Here is a 27,985-nt window from a genome sequence, read left to right as displayed (position 1 = left end):
ATGGGGTCTGTCCAGCGCTCGGCCGCTTTGCTTCTCTTCGTCCTCGGTGAGTGTCGTGGAGCTTGTTGGCTTTCCTCTCCATTCAGCACTTGAGAGGGTGGGGGTGGGAGGGAGTGTAGGCAAAGGCCAAAGGGAGGGCTTAGACGTGCAAGCCATCCATCCCCCTTCTCTGATTTTCATCAAAGCCACCCACTCCTTTGGCTCCTCTCAGGGAGGGGACTCAGCCCCTGGGGTTCTGGGTGTATCTGGGGTTCTCTGTCGCGCTGGCCACTGAGCTGGCAATGAGGTGCACTAGGGCTCAGTCGTGGACAGAGATGCCCCCATGTCAGTGGCTTAGCATGGCCCATAGGGGTGCTGAGAGCACTGTGGAGGTACGTTAGCCTGGACAGGTGGGGCTGCTTTCTGTCACTCTCCTTTTAGTTGCTTCCTCTTGCTATGCTCCCCTGGCTGAGCTACTCCTGATCTCCCCCTTCAATGTTCCCGCTCCCTTCCCTTTTCTGTCCATTTACCTGGTCCCCTCCCAACTGAAAAAGCCAAACCAAAAACTTGTGGCGCTAACATGATATTTGCTGCCATCCCATCATTCACGCTGCTTGTGTATGACAGCCCTTCCCCTGCCCTGGCTTGGCTATTTGGACTGGAAGCACTCCAGGGCAAGACCCCCTACTACTCTCTCTGTACAGTGCCTAGCTCAATGGGGCCTTGTTCCTGGTTGGCCCTTGATTAATATGATGACGATCTCTCCAAAATAAATGGCAAAAACTCCTGCCTGTTTCACTCCATTTTGTACAACTGCTGAATGCCCGACTGGCACACGTTACATCACCTTACTGCATACCCCCATTTATCACTAGCTTACACTGGATCTGCATGTTGCACCATAAATTCCATCCCAACTTAATTTGGCCCACAGCCTCCCTTGGGAGCTGCACCTGCTGTTATTGGTCCTTTTGCTTATGGTGCTGTTTGTACTTTACTCAGGAGACTAAGGGCTTGTCTCCAAGGGAAGCTATTCCAGTATAGCGCAGGGTGTGACTATAAGGGCTGTAGTTATACTGATATAACTCTCCAGGTGGACACTGTGTTCCAGAATACAAACATCTTTCTCTGGGTTAGTGTAATCTACTTAATGGTCATTCTGGTCAATGTCTCTGTGTAGACAAGCCCTTTTTGGGACTCTCAAATAAAATGTAGATTAAAACCACTTGCTCTGTGAACTCCACTTGTAATGAGGGGAGAAAAACTACCAGCTGAGTAGATGACCCTGTTGCTTCCCATTCCCACTCCATTCAGGCCCCATGCAGACAGAAGGAGGATGGGCCATACAGCTGAGGGGTGAACCGCCCTTGCAGACTATTCACCTCTGCTGGGATGTCCTTATCTGTCTGCTCTGATGAGGCCTCCTTTGGCACGGCTCATCACCTGACATGTTCCTATAGCTGTTTTTCTAATGGCAAACCAGCCTTATCCCCCACTGCACTTGCAGCCCATCAGATGTGCATGCTGGCTAGTGAGATCAGTTTTTTCTGCCCTCTTTCTAACATCCCTTATGATACTGATAGGAAATTCGGATATCCACTCACCCCAGCTGTGTTATTCACAGGCTAATCACGCCCAGTTCTCTTAACCTCTTCATAAGACCCTACTGAAACCTGTTATCTTCTTTGGTGCTCTCCTCTGAACTGGCCCCACTTGGTCTCATTAGAACTGTGGGGCATCCATCTCAACCCCATGTCACTCTGCTCTCCCCTCCAAACAGAGATCTAAGCAGCACCAAGGTGGGCAGAATAATCATTAAAAGGACGCCATTCCTTAAAATGTGAGGCTCTCGGTTTGAACATGCAGTCACTGGAGCTGTATGTGCCACCTGGGTATCCGCACTTGTAAATGACAGTTGCGCTGATACTTGATACTTGATACTCTCGCAATTGTGGTAAATGCACAAGTGACTTAAGCCTGTGACTGCAAGCACCCCACTTCTACAACTCAGATTCCAGGTATTTTTAAATCCCAAATCCCCTCTTTTGGGATGTGCCTCTAGAAGAACTTGCATTGCCGCATAACACTACTGCTGTTTCATTATTCATAAGCAGGCCTCTGCGTTGGCCAGAGAGTAGTGCTGGTTCAGAAAGGACGTCTTTACCGGGCTAGAGGTTATCACATCACCATCTGGTGCAAGGTCAGTGGCTACCAGGGGCCCTCAGAGCAGAATTTCCAGTGGTCCATTTACCTGCCCTCTGCCCCAGAGCGGGAAGTGCAGATTATCAGCACCATGGATCCCTCCTTCCCTTACGCCATCTACACCCAGCGTGTGCGGAGTGGAGAGATCTATGTAGAGAGGGTACAGGGGGACTCTGCCCTGCTGCACATCACGGAGCTCCAGGATCGGGATGCCGGCGAGTATGAGTGCCACACACCCACCACCGACGAGAGGTACTTCGGGAGTTACAGCGCCAAGATGAACCTCTCAGGTAAGAACTAGAGAAGGTTGCTAGCCTCACACTTGCCATTCGGCCACCTTCTATCGGCTGCTCTGAGGCACTGGGTGAGGGTGGCGAGATAGGACGGTTCAGGTTTTGCTTTTCTTTTGCTGTTGACGCTGTCCAGCTGTGGCGGTCCCAAGTTGGCAGTGAAACCCTGTATGTCAGCATCCCATTTAGTAAAGGGAGAGGCCAGTGAAGTGCAGGGTCTAAAAAGCACAGAGACATCAGATGGCTGTTCTCCCCACCTCCTCAGAGTAGATGGAGGGACAGGTGTCTTCTTCCTTGAAGGGAAGGGGCAGATGGTGTGGTATTGGGAGAGGAGGTGAATAGGGTCTCTTAGCTAGGCCTTTCTTTCTTCCCCATCTGGGGCTTTTGCTGCTGCTCCACCCGGGGGACCCCTCAGCCAGTCACAAACCCCTCCAGCGGCTCCCACTTCATGTTCCTTTCCTGGTGAATCCTCACTTCCAGTAGGGAGGAGGAGCTGAGCTCCCCCCCCCCAGCCAGAAAAGGAGAAAGGAAGGGGAGCTGCCGCTCTGCTATTAGTTGAGGAAGGGGAGCCGTGTTCTCCACACCTCATTTCTTGAACCCCTAGTCATGACAGAGCTCTAGCAGATCACATCAGAACATCTCCATGAATACAAAGGCCCTCAAAACTGACCCTCAGCATCCTTTAGGCCATGCCGATAGGACACAGGGTCACTCTGACATACGTGGGATGCCCATAGATGTTCCGGAAAGGGTGACCATCCTAAGAGACATCTTTGGGAAGCGGGGAGAGAGCTAGGAGGGGGAAGCATGACTGGGTGGGAGAGGCAAAAGAAAACGCCTTATTCTGAACTCTCCTATGTAAATGACAGTGCAGCATTCCCTAGAGGGAGATGCTCTGTGGTAACTTTGGTGGGGCCTCTGGGGTACCTCCCCCTCCTCCACACACGTTTTCCCTTTATCCTTGGGGTGTACCAGCCCATACTCTTTGGCCTACACCTGATTCTCTTTGGAGTCAGTTAACACTGGCTCACGTTGACTGAAGAGGGCGCAAGAGAGCGTTGCAGCAAAGGAGACATGCTCTGCCCACCCAGGTGCTGAGCCCCTTTATGTATCGGTGGCAATCAGCAGTGAAAGCTGCTAATGCCACAGAGTGGAAATCCCTGCACCAGGAGGAGGGCATGGCTGATAAGCAGGGTATCTATGTCTAGACAGAGAGTTGTTCCACTTGTGACCAGCATGGCTGTGTTTTTGTTGTGTTTAGTGATCCCTGACACCCTCTCCGCCACCATGACACCGCAGGCCCTCATCCAAGTGGAAGGAGATCCACTAGAGCTCACCTGTGAGGTGTCAAAATCCACAGCTCAACACACCCACCTTTCTGTTGCCTGGTACCATCTCCAGGGATCAGGAGATGGTCAGGCCATGGTGGTCCTTTCCTTGTCCAAGGATTTCATCTTGACTCCGGGCTCCTCCTACACGCAGAGGTTTTTGTCAGATGTCCGGCTGGACAAGGTTGGGGACACCACATACAAGCTATCTATTGGCAGAGTGCAGCCCTCTGACCAGGGCCAAGTGTACTGTGAGGCGGTTGAGTGGATACAGGATCCTGATGGGACTTGGAAAGACATAGCTCGGAAAAAAACGGAAAAGACATCGCTGACCATCAGAAGCCATGGTAAGATGCATACAGCCCATTGGTGAGACGCACTGTCGTTATAAAATACCTCCGCTTCCATCTTAGGGACTGCAGAGGGATCCTAACTCGTGCTTACCCTTTCTACAAAGATGCCTTTTATGTAAATGAGAGTCAGGATTGTTGTGTGTCTCTAAAGCCTCTTCATCCACCCAGTCATTAAGCCACTGCACAAAATGTCATTTTACACAACAGCATTAATGTGAATGAGATTTCTGAAGGTCTAGGTCCTGTAACATTTGACTGACAGGGGCTCTAGACAGGAGACAGAATGGCTCCAGATGTACACAAATCCTGTGTGTGATGATCAGAAGTGCTTAAGGGAGGGATGACTCAATATTGCCTGGCCCAACTCTCCCATCATTAGTTAATCCCTGACAAATTTTAAGATCATCTTAAAAATCATGACATTTTAAAACAAACTTTGGGTTCTTATTTTTCTTTGGGCATCTGAGCCTTTAGGGTTCAAGTTTTCAAGCTTTTCTCTGCAACCATGAGGGCTAGAAACACTGTTTTTTTTAATTGAAAACTGAGATTCTCATATAATCACCTGACTCCACTAAAAACACCCAATAGTGTGAGACTTTTCATAAAATTGTGAGAGTTGGCAACACGAACACCTTCCCAGATACAAATGTAGGCAATACTCCCATTGACTGCAGTGGGTACAGCATTGAGGCATTGGTGACCAAGACAAAGGGGATTATAGCAAGCACAGAGGTAGCATGGAGGAAGGTGGGAAGGGAGCAAAGGCAGAAGGTTAGGCCTGGGGTGGGGTAGGGAAGTTAAAGCAGTGAGAGAGAAAGGAGCTTAATGGAGGATACTGGCCCTGGCGAGGACAAGGAGCTGGAGCGAGCCGGGGGATGCAGTGAAGAGGTCTGACTAGAAAGTGATGTGGTGGGAACGGTGCACAAGGAAGGCTATCACAGAAATATTTTGGGAAAGGGTGGCTGATTTGAGATGTAAGGGGGCCAGAGGAAAGGAGGATGTTGATCGCTGAGGTGAGAAATGACCATGGTTTGGGCCAAAGTTAGTGGCCTGGGTGGAGAGGAAAGATCGGGTTTTAGAGTGTGGGGTAAAGGAAGCTGGCATCTAGTAAAGACCCTGATTCAGAACAGGAAACCAAAGAAACAAATAGCTAAATCAGTGTTTTTCAACCTTTTTTCATTTGCAGACACCTAAAAAATTTCTAATGGAAGTGTGGACCCATTACCAGGGGTCCACGGACCACAGGTTGAAAACCACTGTTATATGGTAACAACTTTTTGCGGACCCCTGAGAAACAGTCTGAGGACCCCAGAGGTCTCTGGACCACAAGTTGAAACCCACTGAGCTAAATGGTTCAAACAGTTCATTAAGCTGTGGGCAAGATTCCATGCTGTGCACCCGTCAAACACTGCAAAAATTCTCTCTTCATGACCATAGATTTTAATTTGGAATGGCTGGCAGGTTTGACAACGTTTGTACCCCTCGTTCCCATTCATAGGAGAGGTTTTTGTGTGCACCATTGTTTGGAGAACAGCTGCAGTTCATATGAACATTCATAGCAGACAAGAATATTTGCTTTTCATTATTCTCCTGTTTAAAGTTTCGTCATCCAATCAGAAAGCAGAAACAATACCACGTAACTTCAATTACCAATCACATGCTATGATTCATGAATAGGGATTAGTCAAAGTAAAGAGTTTTGAAACTCCCTATAGGCTGAGAATTCTATTCTACTTAGATTAGTGTATTATACTCATCACCCAGGTACCTGAACAGTTTACACCATTGTGTGAACGTGGAGGCCTCTAGATCTCATTATGCCTATAAACTATTCAGCCAATATTTGGGAATACCAAGCATATGTGCAGGAATCAGGATGTTTCTTCTTGAATTGTTTATGAACCAAACATTTAAAACTGTAGGATAACTTATTTGCAATAAATACTTAAAGCAGCTGTAAATCTCAGGAGTTACTGTATTTTTACCTTTGGATGATAATGTATGGTATTTCCCCTGGAGCTAGGTGTTGTCTGTGTAGTATTAATCTAAGGAGTCAACGCAATGGTCATGTAAAAATGCGACCAGTATACAGACAGAGATATGTTCTGCGTTTGATTTTTGCGCAGAATTCTCATTGATTTCATTAGTTCCATGCATGGGAGTTTGGTAGGGGATCTTATTCCCTGCTCACTCAGCAGTGACCAGTTTCTATTAAAATCTTGTCCTGAATCACCTTTTGGGGCTTTGGTTCAAATCTAAGAATTCCTGGGAGATGCCTCAGCAAGGATGGAAGTTGGTCTACGTTGTACTAGACCTAAAAATACTTTGCCCTCCAAGAAGGGAGAATCTTATCCAAAGGAAATGGACTAAAGGACCCATTTGATAGAGGTCCCTTCTGACTCCAATGAAGCTAGTAATAGGAAGGGATGATTGAACAGGGCCTCTTGACATACACTTGCCTTGCTTTTGTTTTTCTACAGACAGAGATTTCCAAGCTAATATTGCTGCTGTTGAAAGTTCCCTTGCAGAAGGGGAGCCCTTGCAGGTAAATTGCTCTGTGAAAGCCCAGAATAGCCAAAACCGATGGTTCCAAGTGGTTTGGCTCTTCAAAGGAGTAGAAGTAGCTAGGATTGACCCACATGGGGTACTGGCCTTGAAGGAGGAGTATGAAGAGAGAGCTGCCTTGGGACATCTCCAAGTGGTGAAGAAAAGCAATGAACTGTATATCCTCAAAGTATACCAGGTGGAGTTAAAAGACAAAGGCACATACAGCTGTAAGGTTTCAGAGATGGAGAAGGCTTCCACAGGCTTTTCCACCACCCAGTTCAAGACATCGTCAGACATTGATGTCAATGTGATGCCAATAGGTCAGTGAAACTAAATGCCCTTTCTTCTAAGTGAAATCTGAAAAAGGTCCCTGGTCTGGGTTCCACTGCTATTTGGCCTCCTGCCTTGGCACAAGTAAGCCGTCCCCCAAAAGGGGTAGGTGGGCTATAGTGCTCGGTACAGTGATAGAAACCAAGGTATTCACACTGGCACACGTAACATTTCTACTGTAGCAAGGGAAGTGTGCGCTCTAATTCACTGTCTGCACCAATTCACCGGGTCACCTCCACAGAGTGTCCAGATGACCTGCTTCCTCTCTCCAGTAGGCATAAGAGTCTTTTCCCTCTCACCTACAGTCCCTCTTGCAGTTTCCACCACCTCTTCTGAGGCAGCTGCCTGTGCACACAGGGTGACTGAGATCCTACATTTGGTAGGATCAGTCCCAGTTTCATCAGGGCTCTCTACTTACTGCCTTTTTTATTGCCTATGCTTATGCATGGTACAATTAGTGCTTAAAATGTGGGGAGATGTGGGGGGAGAGGGCAGATTCCGCCCCTCCAAAGAAAGTTCAGGTCAAGCTGGGCTGTTGAGAGATGTACTTTAAGCACTGTCTTACCAAAGGTCCTGCTCCCAGATTGAGCCACCCCATTCCCCCCACCCCATACACATACTTTTCGCAAACCGCTTTAAGCATTGGCTACAATAGCCTACATGGTAATGGTCCAAAGTCGGACAGCTTCCAGTATTAATACTGCCGTGTTGGGGCTATTATAGTAGAATACTGCAGTATTTTTTTTAAGGCCTGGATGGCTAAATGAGCTTTACTGACACTCCCAATGACTTCTCCTACCATGGCATGCTGTTCTACCCAACATTGCAAAGGAGACAACCATCACCATGGTGTTCCTGTGAATAAACTGTCAGGGGTGGTTACAACATTGGACTGGGGCTCAGGAGATCTGGATTCAATTCCCTGCTCTGCTGCAGTGACTTTAAGCAAGTCACTTAATCTCTCTGTCCCTCAGTTTTCTATCTGTAAAATGGGGACAATAATACTACTCTCTTTCACCCTGCATTTGCCTGTTTAGATTGGAAGCTCTTTGGAGAAGGGGCTGTCTCTTACGCTGTTTGTGTGCGTGTGTGTATGTGTGTGTACGTGTGTGTACGTACACACAGGAGCACAATGAAGCCCCTGTCTTAATTGAGGCTTCTAATACTACTGGAACACAAATAATAATGAAGGTCATGCACATATAAGTCAGGAGTCCACTCTAGAAAAATATCCAAGCTAGAAGAGTTCTTACTGTTTCTGTATTACTTGGTTTTGTTCATACAATGATGCTGTGTGAATTTTTGGTTTCAGAGTAGCAGCCGTGTTAGTCTGTATTCGCAAAAAGAAAAGGAGGACTTTTGGCACCTTAGAGACTAACAAAGCATAAGCTTTCGTGAGCTACAGCTCACTTCATCGGATGCACGCATCCGATGAAGTGAGCTGTAGCTCACGAAAGCTTATGCTCAAATAAATTTGTTAGTCTCTAAGGTGCCACAAGTCCTCCTTTTCTTTTTGTGTGAATTTTGCAACTGTGCTAGGTGAAAAGAGGTATCTGACTGACTGATTTTGCTTTGACCATCCAGTTGTGCTTGGGATGCACCCTTTACTCCTTTTCATCCTTTGGTGTGTCTGCAAGTATTGACTACTTTTCCCTCATCATGGCTTGGCCCGACTTGTCCTTCCCTATTATCTCAGCTCCTTCTCCAGAGGACACCTCACTTTCTGTTCCAGTTCACCCATGCTCTTTAAACAGAGGCAATTGCTCTCGCCTCAGAGGGTGCTACATGCATTGTGACATGTAGGTAAAAGCTGGCGTGTGGAGTAGAAAGAACAGGAGGACTTGTGGCACCTTAGAGACTAACCAATTTATTTGAGCATAAGCTTTCGTGTGCTACAGCTCTCTTCATCGGATGCATACTGTGGAAACTGTTGCAACAGTTGGCCCAGCTTGATTATCATACACATTGTAAGGAGAGTGATCACTTTAGATAAGCTATTACCAGCAGGAGAGTGGGGTGGGAGGAGGTATTGTTTCATGGTCTCTGTGTATATAATGTCTTCTGTAGTTTCCACAGTATGCATCCGATGAAGTGAGCTGTAGCTCACGAAAGCTCATGCTCAAATAAATTGTTTAGTCTCTAAGGTGCCACAATTGCCACAAGTACTCCTTTTCTTTTTGCGAATACAGACTAACACGGCTGTTACTCTGAAACGTGTGGAGTAGGTGTTTTACTGCAGGCCTCTTTTAGCCGTGACAGCTCATACGTTCTATTTAATACCCACAGGTGCTCAAATGCCAGGGTGATGGGCATAGCACAAGAACCTGAAGAGAATAATTTGTTTTCTTTAATATATTTGTCACAACTCTTCTTGTGTCTTTTTAAAAAAAAACCCTTTTAAAATGAAAGTTAAATGCATCTGGCTCAGTGGTGAAGAGCTGACGCGATGTGTCCGCACTGGAGCCCAGAATTTGCCTGTCTCAATGCAATAGGCAAGACTCTGCCAACTGAGTGTATTCACTGACACATTCCCTAATGCTACCACTCCAGGAATGCCACTGGCAGAAAGAAATGTACTTCAGGGTACTGAAAAGATGGCTCCAAATTTCAGGACAACTCCCCCTACCCTTTACATTGAGATTTACCTTGTCACGAGAATACTCCTGACTAGCTTGGAAAGATAATTGCTGCTGCTGTTGTTCACAGAAAGCCACATGCATGTGTCTGTGCTCGGCGGTGAAAGTCAGATAGTGGAAGGAGACACCTTGATCCTTCACTGTGAGGTGAGTGGAGCAACAAGCCCACTCTTGGTGAATTGGTGGCACCTGCGAAAGAACGGAGATCAACCGGAGCACATAGTTGGGATGGAACAGGATGGCATGCTGAGGCCAGGCCCCTCCTACCAGGAACGCAGCGCTAATAGGGACCTCCGACTAGAGAAGATGAACTCTACCACGTTCACTCTGGCAATCTACAACACTTCAGCCACCGATGATGGAGGGTCTTACAAATGTGAAGTGACAGAGTGGTCCAAGGACAGGAGCTGGAAACAGGCACAGGAAACATCAGTAGCCATTAGCCCTCTCAGTAAGTTGATAGAATCCCTTCCTTACGTTAAAGTTGGATGACCTTCTATCATAGGTAGGGTGGTCTACTGGTTAAAATACGGGCCTGCGAAGGAAGAGACCTGGGTTCTGCTCCAAGCTTTGCCGTTGACATATTATGTGACTGCAGAGAAATCGCTTAACAGTTGTGTGCTTTGGTTTCCCCACCTGTAAAATGGGGGGATACAACCTGCCTGCCCGCCATGCAAGCTGTTTTGAGAGGTTATCAATGAACACTGGTAACGTGCTCTGAGACCCCTGAATGCCAGGCACTGTGTAAATACCAATTACTACTCAGCAGGAACCCTTTTGGATCGTCAGCTTCTTGAAACGAGAAGGGATTAATCTATTGCCACAATGGTATATGGAAATGAAACTGAACAAAAGGGCTGGCTGAGTTGTACTACAAGAGTTCTCGGTGGGGGGTCCTTGATTTTGGAGCACTCTTTGCCCCCCCCCCCAGAGCCTCGTTTGGTTAACTTTTCCAGGCAAGCCCCTTTTCTTTTTTCCCGTTTGGCTGTTGAGGAGGGTTTGGGTTGACGTGGATCTATTTAGGCACCTTTCTTTCTGTCCACGTGGTGACTCTTAGTTTATGGGCTAGTTTAGTTTAGACTTTTAGTTTACGGGCTAGTATGGGCTAGGTGCCTGTAGCACTGGATGGGCCATTGCATTTTAAAAAACGAAATAAATATGTAAATAAATACTGCGGATGGTCAGTGGGGAAAGTGTGCTTGGCAAAATGAAGCACCTAGCATTAATCGAAAACAGACCCTTCCGTTAGCAGAGCTGTGATGGAATTCCAGACTGTCCTGCAGGGCAGGATTGAAGTATGTTGTTGGCAGAGCTGCATGGGGGACCCAAAGCTTTATCTACATTGAGGAGCCTGTGCTGGCAGAGCCCCCTAGTGTAGACGCAGTGGATGCTGACAGAGTTTTTCTACCGGTTCAGGAATGCCATCTCCCTATTACGGTAGTTGTGCTGACAGGAGCCTTCCTCTGTTGACATAGCTGTGTCTGCTCTGGGGGTTTGTCCATGTAGGTCTGTCACTAAGGGATGTGGTTTTTCACATCCTGATCCACACAACTATGCCTGTATAAAAGTGTAGCTCAGGCCTGAGCCTGGAATAGCAGGAGATGCTGCAGCTCAGGATTTAGGCACAATGCCAGAGCTGCGCATGGGATCAGGAGTGGAATAGCAAGGTGCACGTCAGGAGTGAGATGCATTCGGAGAACTGAGGGGCACAGGAATGGGAGAGCAGGGGATGGATGACTTTAATCAGGATCGAATTGTATTGGCAATGTTTGTATGATCCAGAATAGCCTGGGCGCTCTGTGTCATGACGGAGGCACACTGACAGCGCGGGGCAGCCCAGATTGAAATAGCATTGAGGGGTAAGGAAGGAGCAAGGTGTGTTATCAGAGCTGTGGAATGGCAGGGAAGCTGGGTCAATGCTTCCTACATAATGATCAGGACAGAGCTATTAGTTTCCCAGTATCACGACCCCGAAGTTCACTTGTAAAATAAACAGCTAAATCCCAAATCACCCAATCAGTGTGGGAACAGCTCCCGGCAGGGGAGGATAGTGCTGCATGTGAAGGGATAAAAGCAGGGAGAATGACTGTACAATCTCTGTTATAATCTTACAAACCCAGTACCAATGATGTGCTTCCCTGTTAACAGGTCTGAATTTGAGAGCCACACTGAGAAGCCGAACAGCAAATGTCAAATTTACTCAGGATTTTGAACTGTTCTGCCAGGTCTCTGCCACCCATCTCGTCTCCCAAGTGCCAATATCGGTAACTTGGCAATTCAAGACCATCCCAGAGGCTAATGGTTATCAACAGCTGGTCAAAATCATGCCCTGTGGCACCATCGAGTGGGGGGCTGCCCAACCTCACTTTCAGAGGAAGACCAGAGTCACAAAATCTGCATCTTCCTCCGAACTTCTAATCCACAGTGCCACAGAGCAGGATGCGGGCAGGTACAGGTGTGAGGTGGAGGTCTGGAGGAGAAGCTGCCAGCAAGCACGACACCCAGCGATGGCAGCAGCTGCTGCTGTGAAGTCTAACGTTGTGGAGATAAAGGTCAATCCACCAGGTGAGCTGCAGCAAATGCTTTCCTCCGGAGCAGCTTCTTGCTGTGCGACTTGCATAAATCCAAAAATGTAATTAGCAGTTACTTTGTCTCCATGGTCCTAAAGCTGCTAGAATCCCTCCGGGCTGGATCATGCACCAAGGCCACAGCAGCAGGTGCTGCTTGTATTAATTCTGCCTCATCCAGTGTGGCTGTTACGCATGTTAAAGTGAACTTAGTGCTGGTGAGTGCAAGCCTCTGGTTATCCATAGAATGGGTACAATGTGGGGAATGGCTGTTGAAGATTCTCCCCACCCTTCCCCCCCGACTCAGAGAGAGAGAGAGAGAGAGAGACACACACACACACACAGCCTTGCTGGTGGGCTTTAAACCTAACCTCTGGGGCAAAGTGAGAGTTCATTCCGTGGCCTATTCAGTCTTTGGCCTCTCTGCTCACACTGTCACAAAATGGGGCCAGTGGAGGAGATTCTGAAACATGAACACCTCATTTCACTAGATAATACTTAGACTGGACTAGATGACCTACTGAGGTTTCTTCTAGGCTACATATCTATCCTAGGCCCCCGAATGGCTACCATATGGTCACTACTGCTTTGGGTTGGACAGGAACCAGTGACTTGGATGTAAAAAGCTCCATTCCCTACTACCAGTCCCTTGAGCCTTCCAGTCTCCACTTGTCCAATGTATCCACAACACGTTCTTCTCTTCTTACCAGCCTATATACACTAGAGGTCAATATAGCCTACTTGGGAGGTGTCATGGCTTGTGAAAAAGAAGCTGAGTGGATCTGGGTGTTTTGTACTTTTTACCCTTCTGACTCCAGTGGCTGGGAAGGATCCCTCTGAGTCATGGTACATCCTGGATTAAACAGCATCTGTATATCTGATTTTCTGTCAGTAACCAGAACTTTGATAGGGATCTGTACTCTGTGTCGTATCTCTCGAGAGTCTCCCAGTATCTTGTAGGAAGTCACAGACTGAAATTCCCCATATGGGACCATTGAATGTTGTTAGTGAATTTAATTCCTTGTGCAGATCCTCAGCTGGTCTGTGTAACTCCATCAAAATGGATAGAGCTACATCAACTTACAGCAGCTAATTATCTGGCCCCTTGAGAATACATAGTGACTGTCCAGGCCTGATCCACTAGGCCATTGAAGCCCAAGCCGAGGACTGTGTCCCTGTTACCATGGGGATTTCCTAGTACCAGTTCTGTTCACGAAAAATCAGTCTTTTTTTGCTTGAACTATTTCTAATTTTTCCACTTAACCTAAGGCTGTATCTACACTTAAACTGGACAGGAGGGATTATCCCATGGCTATAGTTAATCCACCTTCCGGAGAGGCAGCAGCTAGGTCGATGGAAGACGTCTTTGATCAACCTTGCACTGTCTACACAGGAGGTGGGGTCAGTTTAATTATGTCCCTCAGGGGTGTAGATTTTTCACACCCCTAAGCTACATAGCTGGGTCAACCCACTTTTTAGTGTAGACCTGGCCTTTGGCTAATAGGGAATGCAGTCCCATGAACTGAAATCTTGAGCTTTCTGCGGTCATAACTGAGGGGCTTGCTGTAGTGTATTTTAATATGTCCTCTCCTGTTCAGCCCGACTGCCATGACTCCCTATAGGTCCATAACTTCTTAGAACACAAGAACAGCCATACTGGGTCAGACCAAAGGTCCATTTAGCTCAGTATCCTGTCTTCCGACCAGGGTGCTTCCTACGGGGCTGCCGGGCCCAGGACATAGGCGCCGAGTTTCTAATCTACGGGGGCTGGGGAGGTGCTCCGCCCAGGCCCCACCCTCACCCTACTACTTCCCACTCCACCTCTTTCCCACCCAGTTCCGCCCCCCCGCCCCCAAGCGCGCTACACCGTCGCTCCTCTCCCCTCCCCCCAGCACCTCCTGATGCCACAAAACATCTGATCCGTGGCAGGAGGTAGGTGCTGAGAGGGAGGGGGAGGTTCTGGTAGGGGGGCTGCCGGTGGCCACTGGTAGTCTCCTCTCCCTCCCGCCCGACTGCTGCTCTCCTCCTCGCTATCTGCCTGCCTGCCTCCTCATCCCTCTCCTGCCTGTCTGCCTGCCGCTCGCCTCCCCGCCTGCCTCCTCACGATTTTACTGAAGCGCGGGTTCCCCTAAAGTGCAGGGCTTGGGGCAGTTGCCCTGATTCGCCATACCCAAGGGACGGGTCTGCTTCTGACAGTGGCCAATATCAGGTGCCCCAGAGGGGATGACCAGAACAAGTAATCACCAAATGATCCATCCCCTGTTGCTCATTCCCAGCTTGGCAAACTGAGGCTATCATTGCTCCCACCATCCAACATTGCTGCCCCTTTTCTTTCCCCAAGGATTTGGCCATTGTGACTCTCTGGTTTGCATCTGGAATACAGACTTTCAGTGAGCACGAGGACCCAGGGAAACAGTAACACTGAAGGGGAACAAGGGGTGATAGTGAAGCAAACTTAAATTTTTTAATCTAAAATGGCCACAAAAAACACCAGTGGAAGGCTGTAGGTTACTTATGCAGACATATCTTGGTCATGGAGCAGGAAGAGGCTAGGCTTGCTCTGTATGCTCCCAGGATGTTGTGTTCATTCCTGGAAACTGCAGTACAGGAAAGATACTAAAGTTGAGCGGAGAACAACAAAAATGATCAGGGGGATGGAGGGATTGATTGGAAAGCTAGCTGTGTACTGCTTTGGTAAGAAAGTCATCGGCTTATGAGTCTATCTGGTGGACAAAAGTACCAGAGAGGATAGTACAGGGGCTTGGGGAAGGGAAATTAAGCTAGGCATAACGGAATGAAACTGAGTAACAGAAAAAGGAGGCTGCAAATCAGAAAAAACTTTTGCAATGAAACCTACTAGGCTAAGTAATATTATCAAGTGGGAGATGGGAGCCCCATTGTTTGGGACACTTTAAACGGAGACTGGGCAAAATTCCCTAGAAAATGAAGGCTAAGAAACAATCCTTCCTTTGCAGGAGGAGGCTAGATTATAAAACAGATTACGTCCATATCTAATTTAGGCCCTGACAGTTCAGCATCCTACCTCCCTAGGGTTGCCCATACCCATTGCTTCAGAAGAAGTTTAAATCTACCCATAATGCACCTTAACACTCTACTGGAGAGAAGGATAAAGCTCCTTTCTAGCTCTTGCCCAAATGGATTCTTCCAGAACCCCGAGAGATGCCCTTCTGGTGGTGCTGTTGCTGCTGTGTGTGTGTCTGTCTGTCTGAGAGAGAGCGAGAGCAGGTAGGTTCTTTTGCATACTCCAGCTGTTCCCCAGCTTGTCAGAGCAGAAAGTGCATTGTCAGCAGACAGGGTTCAAAAACGAGACCATCAGTGGGAGATTCTGCTTAGTTAATTAAATTGAAATTGGTTCTGTTTTTGTGTTCACATCTTTCTATAGAGGGAAGTGGCCTGTCTGTTTTTTATAGTAATTGAACTTTAGCAATGTGGTGGTGAGAGACAGAAGCTTAAAGCAAAAGGGGTGGGGCTTTAGCAAGCACTCTGCTGCCTCTTGGGGACGATCTTTAGAGGAGTTGCAACAAAAATTCCTCTCATGGGAATCAAGTGTCCCTTGTTAATAGCAGGCTATGTGAGCAAATTCCCTGTGTGAGCTCTGCTGAACCCCCATCCGTTTCTCTGGAACATTTCCTGGGAGGAGACTGCCAAGCCACACACATTAAAGTGAGGTCCCCTCCCACTCTCAGGCTGCTGTAATACTAGCTAGGACTAACAACCCATCCTGACATTTTTGGAAAGGTCCCAGTTTTCAGTGAGTTCATCTTGAATCCCATGGGGCCGGATGGGCTGCATCCGAGGGTGCTCAAGGAGTTGGAGGATGTGATTGCAGAGCCATTGGCCATTATCTTTGAAAACTCACGGTGATCGGGGGAGGTCCTGGGTGACTGGAAAGGCTAATGTAGTGCCCATCTTTAAAAAAGGGAAGGAGGAGGATCCGGGGAACTACAGGCCAGTCAGCCTCACCTCAGTCCCTGGAAAAATCATGGAGCAGGTCCTCAAGGAATCAATCCTGAAGCACTTAGAGGAGAGGAAAGTGATCAGGAACAGTCAGCATGGATTCACCAAGGGAAAGGCATGCCAGACGAATCTAATTGCCTTCTATGATGCGATAACTGGCTCTGTGGATGAGGGGAAAGCAGTGGACATGTTATTCCTTGACTTTAGCAAAGCTTTTGGTATGGTCTCCCACAGTATTCTCGCCAGCAAGTTAAAGAAGTATGGGCTGGATGAATGGTGGATAGAAAGCTGCTTAGATCATCTGGCTCAACGGGTAGTGATCAATGGCTCCTGTCTAGTTGGCAGCTGGTATCAAGCGGAGTGCCCCAAGGGTTGGTCCTGGAGCCGGTTTTGTTTAATATCTTCATTAATGATCTGGAGAATGGCGTGGACTGCACCCTCAGCAAGTTTGCAGATGACACTAAACTGGGAGGAGAGGTAGATACGCTGGAGGGTAGGGATAGGAAACAGAGGGACCTAGACAAATTAGAGGATTGGGCCAAAAGAAATCTGATGAGGTTCAACAAGGACAAGTGCAGAGTCCTGCACTTAGGACGGAAGAATCCCATGCGCTGCTACAGACGAGGGACCGAATGGCTAGGCAGCAGTTCTGCAGAAAAGGACCTAGGGGTTACAGTGGACAAGAAGCTGGATATGAGTCAACAGTGTGCCCTTGTTGCCAAGAAGGCTAACGGCATTTTGGGCTGTATAAGTAGGGGCATTGCCAGCAGATCGAGGGACATGATCGTTCCCCTCTATTCGACATTAGTGAGGCCTCATCTGGAATACTATGTCCAGTTTTGGGCCCCACACCACAAGAAGGATGTGGAAAGCGTCCAGCAGAGGGCAACAAAAATAATTAGGGAACTGGAACACATGCCTTATGAGGAGAGGCTGAGGGAACTGGGATTGTTTAGTCTGCAGAAGAGAAAAATGAGGGGGGATTTGATAGCTGCTTTCAACTACCTGAAAGGGGGTTCCAAAGAGGATGGATCTAGACTGTTCTCAGTGGTAGTAGATGACAGAACAAGGAGTAATGGTCTCAAGTTGCAGTGGGGGAGGTTTAGGTTGGATATTAGGAAAAACTTTTTCACTAGGAGGGTTGTGAAGAACTGGAATGCATTACCTAGGGAGGTGGTGAAATCTCCTTCCTTTGAGGTTTTTTAAGGTTAGGCTTAATAAAGCCCAGGCTGGGATGATTTAGTTGGGGATTGATCTGCTCTGAGCAGAGGTTTGGACTAGATGACCTCCTGAGGTCCCTTCCAACCCTGATGTTCTATGATTGAGACCACCATGCAGGTTAGCCTGAATCTGTGTTACAGTGTGAGACATCTTTTCCCTTCTTTCAGTTCAGATTATTGACCCTGCTATAGCTCTTTGTCTCCAAAGGTCTCAGAGTGCGTTGCAAATTGTATACAACAATCAATTTGCCACTGCTGCAATAGCATCCACTCTGGTGTGGGTCACAAGCAGCTGCTTTACCATGCTCAAGGCTGCCATCTAGAGGAAGATTATTCCAAATGTCTGAAGCCCACAAGGAGTTTGAATCTCAGATGATGAGCCTACTCTTATGAGACCACAGTTATGGTGGCCATCACAGGGGATTGAACCAGGGACTTTCAGAGCTAACCATGAGTTGTTATAGATTGAGCTAAAGAGCCTGTCTCTCGAGCTGAGAATGGTATCTTCTGTGGATCAGACACAGAAGGGGACACGACACACTGACCAGCAGGATACAAAAGTCACAGCCTTTCAGGAAAAGAAATGAAGAAGAATAGTGTAACCCTTTGAAAGTGGAGGTGGAAATAAATGGAATCAGAATGCGATTGTATAAATAGGCTAGGAGTCTGGAATTCATAGCCCTATTCTAATAAGGAAGCCTAGTATCTTTAATGACCACAAGTGATATCACAGCCTTTGCCTTTGTCTCATCTAAGAAATGGCTCACTATTCCTCTGAGATTAAGGCAATTAACTCAGTATTGAACAGCACCCTCTATTAAGCCATCACACCACTTCCTCTGATATGCAGGTGTTCTCATGCCATTGACTGTGGCATAATTTTGAAAGCCCTATGGTTTGGGTCCTAGCTTCCTGAGGAAGCAACACCTTACCTCTGCTCTGCCATAAGAGCTGAGATCCGCTGGTGCTCAAGTCTAGATTTAAAAGCCTGCTGGCAAGGTATTCTCAGTGGATGCCTCTTAACCCTGGAATTTCCTTCCACTTTTAGTTAGACGGTGGCAGAGTCTGTGTTTGGCCTTCAGGGCACAGAATAAGACTTCCGGATCTGGGCTGGGGGCAAATGACATTTCTGTTATATTTAGCAGTTAGGTTCTGGGGTTGAATCCGTTTTAGGTTATGAAGAGTTAATCTATGCTGCATTAGATCTGTGCTAATACCCAGAGCTGGCTCTGAGGGGTGCCATTTTAAGGATGGAGAAATAAACAAATGAAGTCAAATCCGAGTCCTGCCCATGCTCAGCTCTGCTTAGCCCATGGGATCTGATATGGAACAGTCAGAGGGGTGCATGGCAGCAGGACAGATGACTAAAGTGGGTGACCCTTGAGACAGAAATGCATTTGCTCCTCTTTGCTTCCTAGCCATTCTGTGCATTCACGCAGGAGCAGCCCTAGCTATTGTGCTGGCCAGGGTGGAAAATGTTTTTTAGCAACTATGCCTCTTTCCTCTCCCCGCAATCCTCCCCCTCAGCAGTCGAGCCAAAAAAGTCAGAGTTAAAATGGTCAGCCAGCCGGAGCAGAGCAAAGAATGAGGGGGAAGGAGGAAGGCTAGTGGTACGGCACCCCCCGGAAGTTGGCGCCCCCAGAGAAGCTGCCCTGCTTGCCTGCCCCTAGAACCGTCCCTGCGTTCACAGCCCAGCTTCAAAGCACAGATGTCATCTGCTGGGAAATACAGAGCAGCAAAGCATCCTGCCACCCCATTTAAAGCAGCTGTCTTTTTTCTTTCCATCACCCCTTTATGACTCTTGTCACAGTAGGACCCAAATCCTCGCTGCTGTTCTCACTCTGACGTGGCAGCCTGCAAAGAGTCGGGCTGCGGAACATGCCTTTTCCACCTGCCTGAAACATTTATGAGGCTGATCCCCGTGTATTGCGTTTTCAATTTGAGAGCGACATGTGCTAATGTCTCCAGTGGGATTTGAGATGCGGGGTGGGGAAGGGAGAGAGAAATAGAGAGTAAGACATAGAGTTGAGGGGGAGGGGAGGATGCAGATGCATTGAATAGGGAAAGGAACACAGGGATAAAGGCAAGAGAGACTTGGCTAGCAGATGTGAGAGGGAGGCAGAGGCACCACCCAAGCCCCAAGAGGGGTTAGGGAGGCTATCTGAGTCAAGAAGCGGCAACGATGAGCTCTGAAGGGAGACACTCCTCTTTGGCCGGAGAATTGAGGGGCTGTAACACCTAGGTTTAGAAGGGAGAGGCACACAGTGGGGCTGGGGGGGAATGTGAGGCTCTTGGGGGGCACTGGGAGATGTGCAGAGGAACTCTCGGAGGGAAGGAAGAGGAGAAGGGGAAACATGAGGTGCTGGCATACATGAGGGGCCCTCTGGAGACAAGGAATGTCCATAGGTTCTGAGAAGGAATAGGGGTGCTGAGGGGATCCCCAAAGGAAAGAGGAAATGTGGGGGGGCTCTGAATAGTGAGGGACCTCTGGGAGAAGATAGGGTGTGGGGGACACCAGATGTAGAGAGGGATGTTAGAGGAGCCTTCAGGGCAGTGGGGAAGGAAGGGAGGAGGCAAAAAGCCTTGCTCCTGAGGAATAGGGGAAGATGCCAAGCTCCTACATCTCCCAGTAACATCAGTGGGAGCTGAGGGGACACAGTACCTCACAGGATCAGAGCCATAATTCTTACCTCGTGAATTAATAGTTCCTTGATGCAACCGTTCCTGACTCTCACTGAAGTGTGTGTGCATGTGTGTTTGTAAAATTGTCCTGTTCCCAGGGTGGCAGGATGTTGAATGCCATGCACCTCATCTACATCTTCACAGGCAATTTCTTCTGCTTCTCCTGAGATCCCACTGACCATCATAGCTGGGATTAAAGACCCCAGAGCTAATTTCCGTCCTCCGCAGTCCTCTGTATGTTCAGTATATGGCAATGCCATTCAGTTCTCTTTGCCATGGTGGCCAGCAAAGAGAATAGTGTCCCAGTTGAATGCATAAGGGGGGGCCTCTAGGACAGGATGCAGGAACCATCTATATGGACAAAAGAGTCTCCCTTGCTAGCTCCTCAATCCCACCCCAAAATGATGATCAGATCCCAACTCTAAGGCAACAACTCCCCAGTCCAACCCACCCAGCCCTGCAGCTTCTGGGATGGGATAGTTTTTCTATATCCTCAGCACCTGCTGTCTATATCCTCATTCACCTGCTGTGAATGAGAGCCTGAAAAGGGAAAGAAGAGAAGGAGAAAAGTCCCCAAAGATGTGATCTCCCTGCTTTGTGGCTAGTCTTGCCATCTAAAATAAACGGGCCTTTAGAAAGCAGGATGTGGGGTATGTATGCATGGGGGATGGGAGGATTACGTGAGAGACCTGCATGTTCACATGCTTTTTATTGCTTTCCCAATCGATTTAGCAACAGGTGATGCAATCGGAACTAAGCCCCATAAACAGAGACTGCATTAGCAGGATACACCTCAGTATCATTCCAGTGGGAGATGGTTGCAGAATTGAAGACGGATTAGGATGTTTCTTTTGTTGGCACTAGAGACATTCAGCACTTAATTGAACAATTACCAGGTATAATGACTAGGGACATTCAGAAACACATTACCACATTTCTAGTTATTAACCAAGGCAGACAGATGAGGCAGGAAGTGTTAGTGAAACCCACGCAGACTCTTTAGTTTGTCTGAGATGAAAGGCCCTCATTGTTCAGTTTCCAAAGCTGCACTTTTGTGTTAATTCATCTCTTCCTCCCTGCCCCATTGCTTCACCGAAGAGGACTGGCACCAGTGGGATCTTCATTCCCGGTTTGTCCCCCTCCATTATCAGCTCGTGCATCAATCCCATGCCAGTAATGCCGCCTGGAGGGCCCACCTACTGCTGTGTGAAGGGAGTAAACCTCAAGAAGGCAGGTGAATTGTTTGGGATGGTACACAGGGGTCTGACTAGAAGTAATGGGTTTAACTGGCTGGGGAAATTTTCAGACAGTGAGATAGCAGAACAGTCTCCCAAGGGAAGGACTGGAAGCCCCGTCGCTTGAGAAAATTTAAAACTAAACTGTATTGGCGTTATTAAAGTATGGGAAATATGCCTGGAAAGGAACAATCCTGCCTGGGCAGGGAGTTGGCTGGGTGACTGTAACAGGGTGACCGTCCCCTTAAGGGTAGTAGGGCCTGTAGTGGTCAGTCAACACCTCTTCAGTGGTGTGACCCTTATGTTCTGGGACTTTGCCTTCCCTAGGTCTTCATCCACTCTACAGAGCTAGCTGTTGGGAGAAGGAAAATGGTCCCGGGAAAATAGTTAAGGCTTGGGGAAAACCCAGGCTGTCATTTTTTTAAGGGCCTAGGACCAGGAGCCTTACAGAGTGGGCGAGGCAGGGCTCTGTGCTTTCCCAGTGAATTGGGACGCGCTCTGGGAAGAGGATTGTATATGTTTGGTTTCTACCAGGGGCAGAAGGTTTTGCCTGCTGAACTCTCCTAGCCTGCGGGTGAAGGGGACTGACTGGGGGAAGGGCCAGCTGGAGGGGAAGCTGGCTGTGGCTCTACAGCTGGCCTAAATTATAACTCTAGCTCCTGTCTTAAGGAGAGAGAGAGTCTGAAGTATAAGCCAGCTCTGGGAAGAGGGTGAGAGCCTCCTGAGCAGGGAAGAAAACTGGCCCCAGGACTCATGGGCCCAGAGTGGCTGTGAACTTCAGCAACTAAAGAAGTTACCCTCTGTAGAATGAGTTAATAAACTAGCCCCCACAAAGGTGGTATATGTTTGAACTCCTGTGGTCTGGATAACTGACTGATCTGGTCTGAAAGAACAGAGGCAGGGTGCTGCGGAGCCACACTTGGCCAGCAGGAGGTGCTGCAAGTCAGGCAAGTCCTTTGACAGTGACCATGGAGTTCTTCTATCTCTGACTTCTGTGATTCTCACTGGTGCATTCCTTTAGCCCTGGTGGTCGGATGGGTAGGTCTGTGCAGATTGGTTTGCTGTAGGATTGCTCCTGAGTGCTTGAACGTGTGTGCGCAGGCTTATTCTTGTAGGGTTGCTTGTGAAGGCTGAGTTGGACACACATCTTGTTATTGTAGGATTGCTCATGGGGGTTCTGCAAAGGAAAAACGTGTCCAAAGATTTTTTTTTTTTAATTACCGAAACATTGCAAGGACTCCTAAAAGAAAGGAGATTGAAATTGGGGCCGGGCATCCTTCAGAATGCGGGGTTTCTAACACCTGAACAGAGCCTTTTATGTGTAATTTCAGACTTGTTCCCTCCAGTTTCTCTTCTCCTAAGGCTTCGTAAGCCATCATTTCAAGAAATCGATCCCTTTCCTGCTGGTGTTCTAGTACTGGTAGCTGCCATAGTAAATTCTTCTTTTTTTTTTTCCTGTTGATTTAGAGAGCAAGCTAAGAGTAAACACAGAAGATAGATCCCTGGAGATCTCTGGTGGCGCAGACACAGAAATCGAATGCAGAGTCACATCACTGACCCAGAGGGATTCTCAGTTAGCCATTACCTGGTACTTCTTACCGCCTTCTCCAGCTGATGCTGCCCCACTGCAAATCGTGAGGGCCAACTATAGCAATATCCTGGACTACGGGGCAGAGTTCAGCTCTGCTATACAGAAATCGAAATTCCACAGTGAGAGGGTCTCCAGCAACCTGTTCTGGCTGCATATTCTGTCTGTGAATCATGGTGACCGTGGCAGGTATTACTGCCTGGTAGAGGAGTGGCTGTGGTCACCAGACCGTGGCTGGTACAAACTTGGAAAGAAGGAATCAGGAAAGACCATGCTGGAGTTCAAGGTTTCCGGTAACTATGCTGTCCTAGAAGGGATCCTTTATCACAGCATGGATGTCCGTAAGAAGCAAAGGCTGGATCTCCAGCTGTACTGAGCTCATGCTAGACACAGCTCTGGTGGAAGGCCTTCCTTGATCAATTATGCAGGCTGGAATGGTCCCTCAGGGATTGCTTCTTCCAACCCCCGTCTTGTCCTCTCCCTGGCCTGGCGCGTCCTGCAGCCCGGAGCCCTGAGTGAGCGATTAGGAAGCCTCTGAACACTGTGGTGCGGAGGTCACCTGCCCAAGTGAGCCGGTGGGGCTGTGGAGGCAGGGGCTAGAGCCGTAAGGGTGGGAGTTAGGACTTGCAGTAGAAGGAGCCCCGAGCGCCTCACACAGGAGCCAGTTACATGACTTCCCATCAACCCTGAAAAGAATGCGATTCCAGTTCTTAAACAGGGGCCCTTTAACAGGCCATCCACACTGACCCCTTGCCCCTCAAACCCCCCCCCCACCCCCCACACACACATACTGTATGGAGACTCAGATCAGCCTCGAACAAGCCTGTGTGTGTCTCTTTGTGCTGTGGAACACAGTCCCTAAATGAAGGCCTCTTCCACTTGCCTCCCACACCAGAGAACAAACTCCATGTTGAAAAAACAAACCACAGCATCACAGCCACTGAGAACAAGGACGTGACCATGAGCTGCCTCCTGCAGGGCCCTTCCCAACCAGCCTCTCTCTTCTCTGCCATCTGGCTCCATGGTTTGGAGCACTCCGGGATGAAAACCCTGGTGAAAGTCCACGCCAACGGCATGGTGGAGTATGCTGAGGAGAAGATGGCGGGGAGGCTGCACCTTCGCCGCCCATCCTTCGGTGACTTCAGCCTGGTACTGCGGAGCGTGGAGCCGGGCGACGCAGGGCTGTACTGCTGCCAGGTGCAGGAGTGGCAGCAGGACAGCAGTGGCAGTTGGGTTCAACGGGCGTCGGAAGTGTCGGGGTACACGAGGCTCACTGCGCTGCCTCCAGGTAACGCTCTCCCCCCCACCGCCCCCCGGCTCATTCCCAGTTCCCCTGCATATGACGTTGCCCATCTCCAGCAAACATCTGCTGCCTCTCTGCAATGTTCCCATGCAGCCAGGGTCGAGGGGCACTGCAGGGTCTGGAAAGGGGAGCACAGCTGGAATAGCAGAGATGACTGCAAGTTAGGGTTCAGCTGTGCTGGGGTCAGTTGCAGGAATAGCCTGCTGCAGGGAAGGGAGGCAGAGCTATGTTGGGGAGGGAGGGCCAGAAGTGCATGGAGTGCTGCTGGTTGGTATGTAGGGAATAGAAAAGAAGGGAGGAGTGCCTGCCAGCAGAAAATATACCTCATGATGCTTTTGTTCAACAACCACCCAGTTCCCTGAAGCCTCTCTTCTCTCTCCTTGTGGGATAGCTGATGACCTGCAGGTGCAGGTTGCAAGCTCAGCAGCTGTGCTGCAAGAGAACCAGGGGGACCTCCACCTAGACTGCAACTTCATCTTGGGATCGCCCGGCATCGGCGGCACCGCCTTCTCCGTCACCTGGTGGAGAATGACCGGGGGAGGCAGAGAAGAGTTATTTAGTGTGAACCACAGCTCTATGTTTCAGTACGGCCCTGCCACCACCAGCACTGTCAGGAACCGGCTGCGGTTTGAGAGGCCTGGGGAGCTGCAGTACAGATTGACGCTGCTGAGGCCTGAGGTGTCTGACAGCGGGGACTATCAGTGCCATGGGGAGCTGTGGGTGTTCGGCCCTGGGCGCGGCTGGTATCAGAGGAGTGTAAGGCACTCAGGGAACATCACTGTGCTGATTCTTCCAGCAGGTAACCAATGAGCAACTTTCTAAGTCCTTCCAAAGCCTCTCCCTTGCCTCCAGCCCTGCAGGGGAAGGAGTGAAGATGGGGCCCAAACCAAACCCCGGAACGGAATGTTTTGGAATTTACTAAGGGGGGATCCGAACTCAGTCCCACAGCTGTCCCTTAGCTCTCTAGTGGGCCAGACCCAGGAGCTGGGTACCTCAAACTCTGGAGGGGAGGGGGTTTCCAGGTTTGGCCTGCAAGGTGCTGAGCACTGACTCCGATCCAGCAAAACACTTAAGCACATGCTGAGCTTTAAGCATGTGAACAACCCCACTGACTTCCAAAGAACTATTCTTGTGCTTAAGTGCTTTGCTGGATTGGGACCGAGCACTCAATGCCTTGTGAAATCAAGCCCTCACAGTCCTAACCTGAATCTTGGAGCTTGAACCTGTGTTCTCATTAGGCTCATTTTTTTTTTTTTTTTTTTTTGGAAAAACTTAGAAAAATCAGGGCTTTCATTCAGCTTGGATAAACTCTTGGGTGGTCATCCGAATCTCTAGAGATTGCAGAAAGCCCCTGGAAATCCTCTGGGAATAGGCTTTCATGGTGATGCTTCCAGTCCTGTCTGTTCTCATAGTTGGCCCCACTGGAAACAACCTTCCTTTGGGGGGTAAACTGGGGTGTGTTGAAGGCCTGGACAAAATTCGGAAATGCAGAGGGATTCTGCAGCAATGAAACTGAATAAACAGAACCAAAGATTTCAAACTTATTTAGTGTGTTTAGGGAGGTGCTGAAGATTTGTCATCACCCATCTGCGGTTAGGATCTCAGTCATCCTCGTAACTGGATGCTAGCTTTCTGTTGTACTGGGATGTTTCTTTCACTAGCTGTTCCTTTGTGTGGATTATTTATTAACCCTCCTTGTTGTTGCTGAGTGAAATAGTAATTGCTGAAAATTTCCCATGGAATTTGGATATATATTTTTGCCAAGTAGTTTTGCATCCTCAGTGTTTTGATTTCCGTAAAATTCCAGGAGACTGGATATTTTTCACAGCGAAGCACACAAACTTGGAAGTGCCATTCACTCGAAAAATGTGTGTGTCCTGGTGAGGATGCATCCCACAGGATTTATGATCTAGAGGAATGATATCTTAAATTCTAGACCCTCTGCTAACACTCCCTGGCCTGAAGAATTCTTATATAGTACTTTTACTTTTATGGAGTAGGGTAAATTCCTCCCATTTTACAGATGGGAGAATTGAGCCTCAGAGTGATGAAGTGACTTTCCCAGTGAAACACAGAAAGTCAGTGTCAGCACCAAGACTAGACATCAGGTTGCTTGACTCCTAGGTCCTGCCTAACTCTCTAGACCACATTGGCTTCCAGGCTAGTCACTTCCTGAACAATCCTAGATCAAAAAAACAACATATACAGCCCCAAACTCATGAACAACCCTATAGCAGCATGCCTGGGTGTTTTATGGCATAAAGGGGAAAACTAAAGGAAACAAACAAAGATACCAGGAATACACCAAAGGGACCATTCTGACCATCGGTGCTAAAGCAGGCCAGAGATGACTTTCTGTGGCCTGTGTTATGCAGATCGTTGGAAACTGCTGATTTCTCAAACCTGAAAGTTTATTGTGAAGGGTGTAGGAGGGAAAGAGAGACTCACACAATTGGTTGAGCTGGGATGTGGGAGACCTACATTCAAGCCCCTGCTCTGAATAAGGAAAAACATGGACATGAATGTAGTTCTCCCATGTCTTGTGCAACCCAGGTGAGTGCCATAACCACTGGGCTGTTAGCTATAATCCCCCATTAGTGCTGTGAATATTGAACAGCAGGAGGAGTAAGTATAATTAGCTGCTGTGTTCAATTGTTTTCTGTTTTTTGCAGAGTCAACAATTTCTTCCAGGGTCTGTTCGTCTCCTTCACTGCTCCACTTCATCCTTATCTACCCCCTGATTCTGTTCCTTGGCCTGATAGCTGCTCTCCTCTACTTGTATGTCAAGAACAGGCAGACCCACAAGGAATCGATCTATCAAAGGAAAGGAAAAGAGCTGTGGGTGGATTTGAAAGGGGCTGGAGATGTTGAGCCCACTTATTCTGACCATAGTAATCTGGAGGAAGAGATGAATAATCTGAAGGAGGAAAAAATGGACTGAATGCTCAGGTGGCATGCAGGGGGAAAGGGACTGTGTGCTGCTGTTCAGCATCATATGCTCTGAACCTTGAAAATGTATGTATGGAAATTTTCCTTCAGTCACCTTAATGTGGCAAAGTAAGAAAGTGATAGGAGACAGATTGGATGGCTAAGGTAATTGGGACTGGAGCTTTCTTGCCTCTCTACTTGCATAGGTGCCTATGTGGATCTCCTCCCATAATGGTAGTTTCTGTGGCCTTCATAATATTAATCAATTTATCCTTACAAAATCCCTGTGAAAAAGGAAGGTACGATGCCTATTTTACAGATGGAGCCTTGACACTGAGAGATCAAGGCTGAGATTTCAAAGGGACTTGGACATCTAATTCCTGTTAACTTTAATGGGAATAAGGCATCTAAATTCGAGATTCGACTTTGAAAATCTCAGCCTAAGGGACTTGACCAAGGTCCAACAGGAGGGCTGTAGTAGAGCTGCGACCTGAACTCACATCTCCCAAGTCCTAGTCCAGTGCCTTAGCCACCAGACCAACTTTCATCTTACGTTAGCTGGCTCTAGTGCAGTGGTCAGTGGCTAGGGGCCAAAAGTCATTACCAACTACTTACGCTTGAATGGTCTATGAGAGATGAGTTGGTGGGTCTCAGGGGAAAGGAGTCCTCGCATCAATAATCACAACTCCAGCTGCCACCAGTTTGCCTCCTTGTTGGCAATCGTATCTGAGTGGGCCCTGGAGACTGGACTCCCCTCCCCTTTCAGAGAGTGGTCCCCTCAGGGCAGGAGGGAAGCACAGTGGCAGAACAGCGTGTGTG

The 27,985-nt window shown here is 48.4% G+C and overlaps 1 protein-coding gene across 1 annotated transcript; it reads left to right on the top strand.

The window, feature by feature from the left end:
- LOC140905428 (immunoglobulin superfamily member 2) lies at nt 1-27,722 on the top strand. The gene is made up of 10 exons (XM_073328765.2): nt 1-46; nt 2,091-2,471; nt 3,733-4,146; nt 6,633-7,019; nt 9,736-10,116; nt 11,814-12,230; nt 22,815-23,228; nt 23,831-24,223; nt 24,630-25,037; nt 26,911-27,722. Exons 1-10 carry the CDS (start codon nt 1-3, stop codon nt 27,177-27,179), a joined length of 3,510 nt encoding a protein of 1,169 aa, XP_073184866.2. The 3' UTR covers nt 27,180-27,722.
- The last annotated feature ends 263 nt before the right edge of the window (nt 27,723-27,985 follow it).

Source organism: Lepidochelys kempii, chromosome 1, assembly GCF_965140285.1.
Source record: "Lepidochelys kempii isolate rLepKem1 chromosome 1, rLepKem1.hap1, whole genome shotgun sequence".
Taxonomy (NCBI): Eukaryota; Metazoa; Chordata; order Testudines; family Cheloniidae; genus Lepidochelys; species Lepidochelys kempii.
This window is presented reverse-complemented; position numbering and strand designations above follow the sequence as displayed.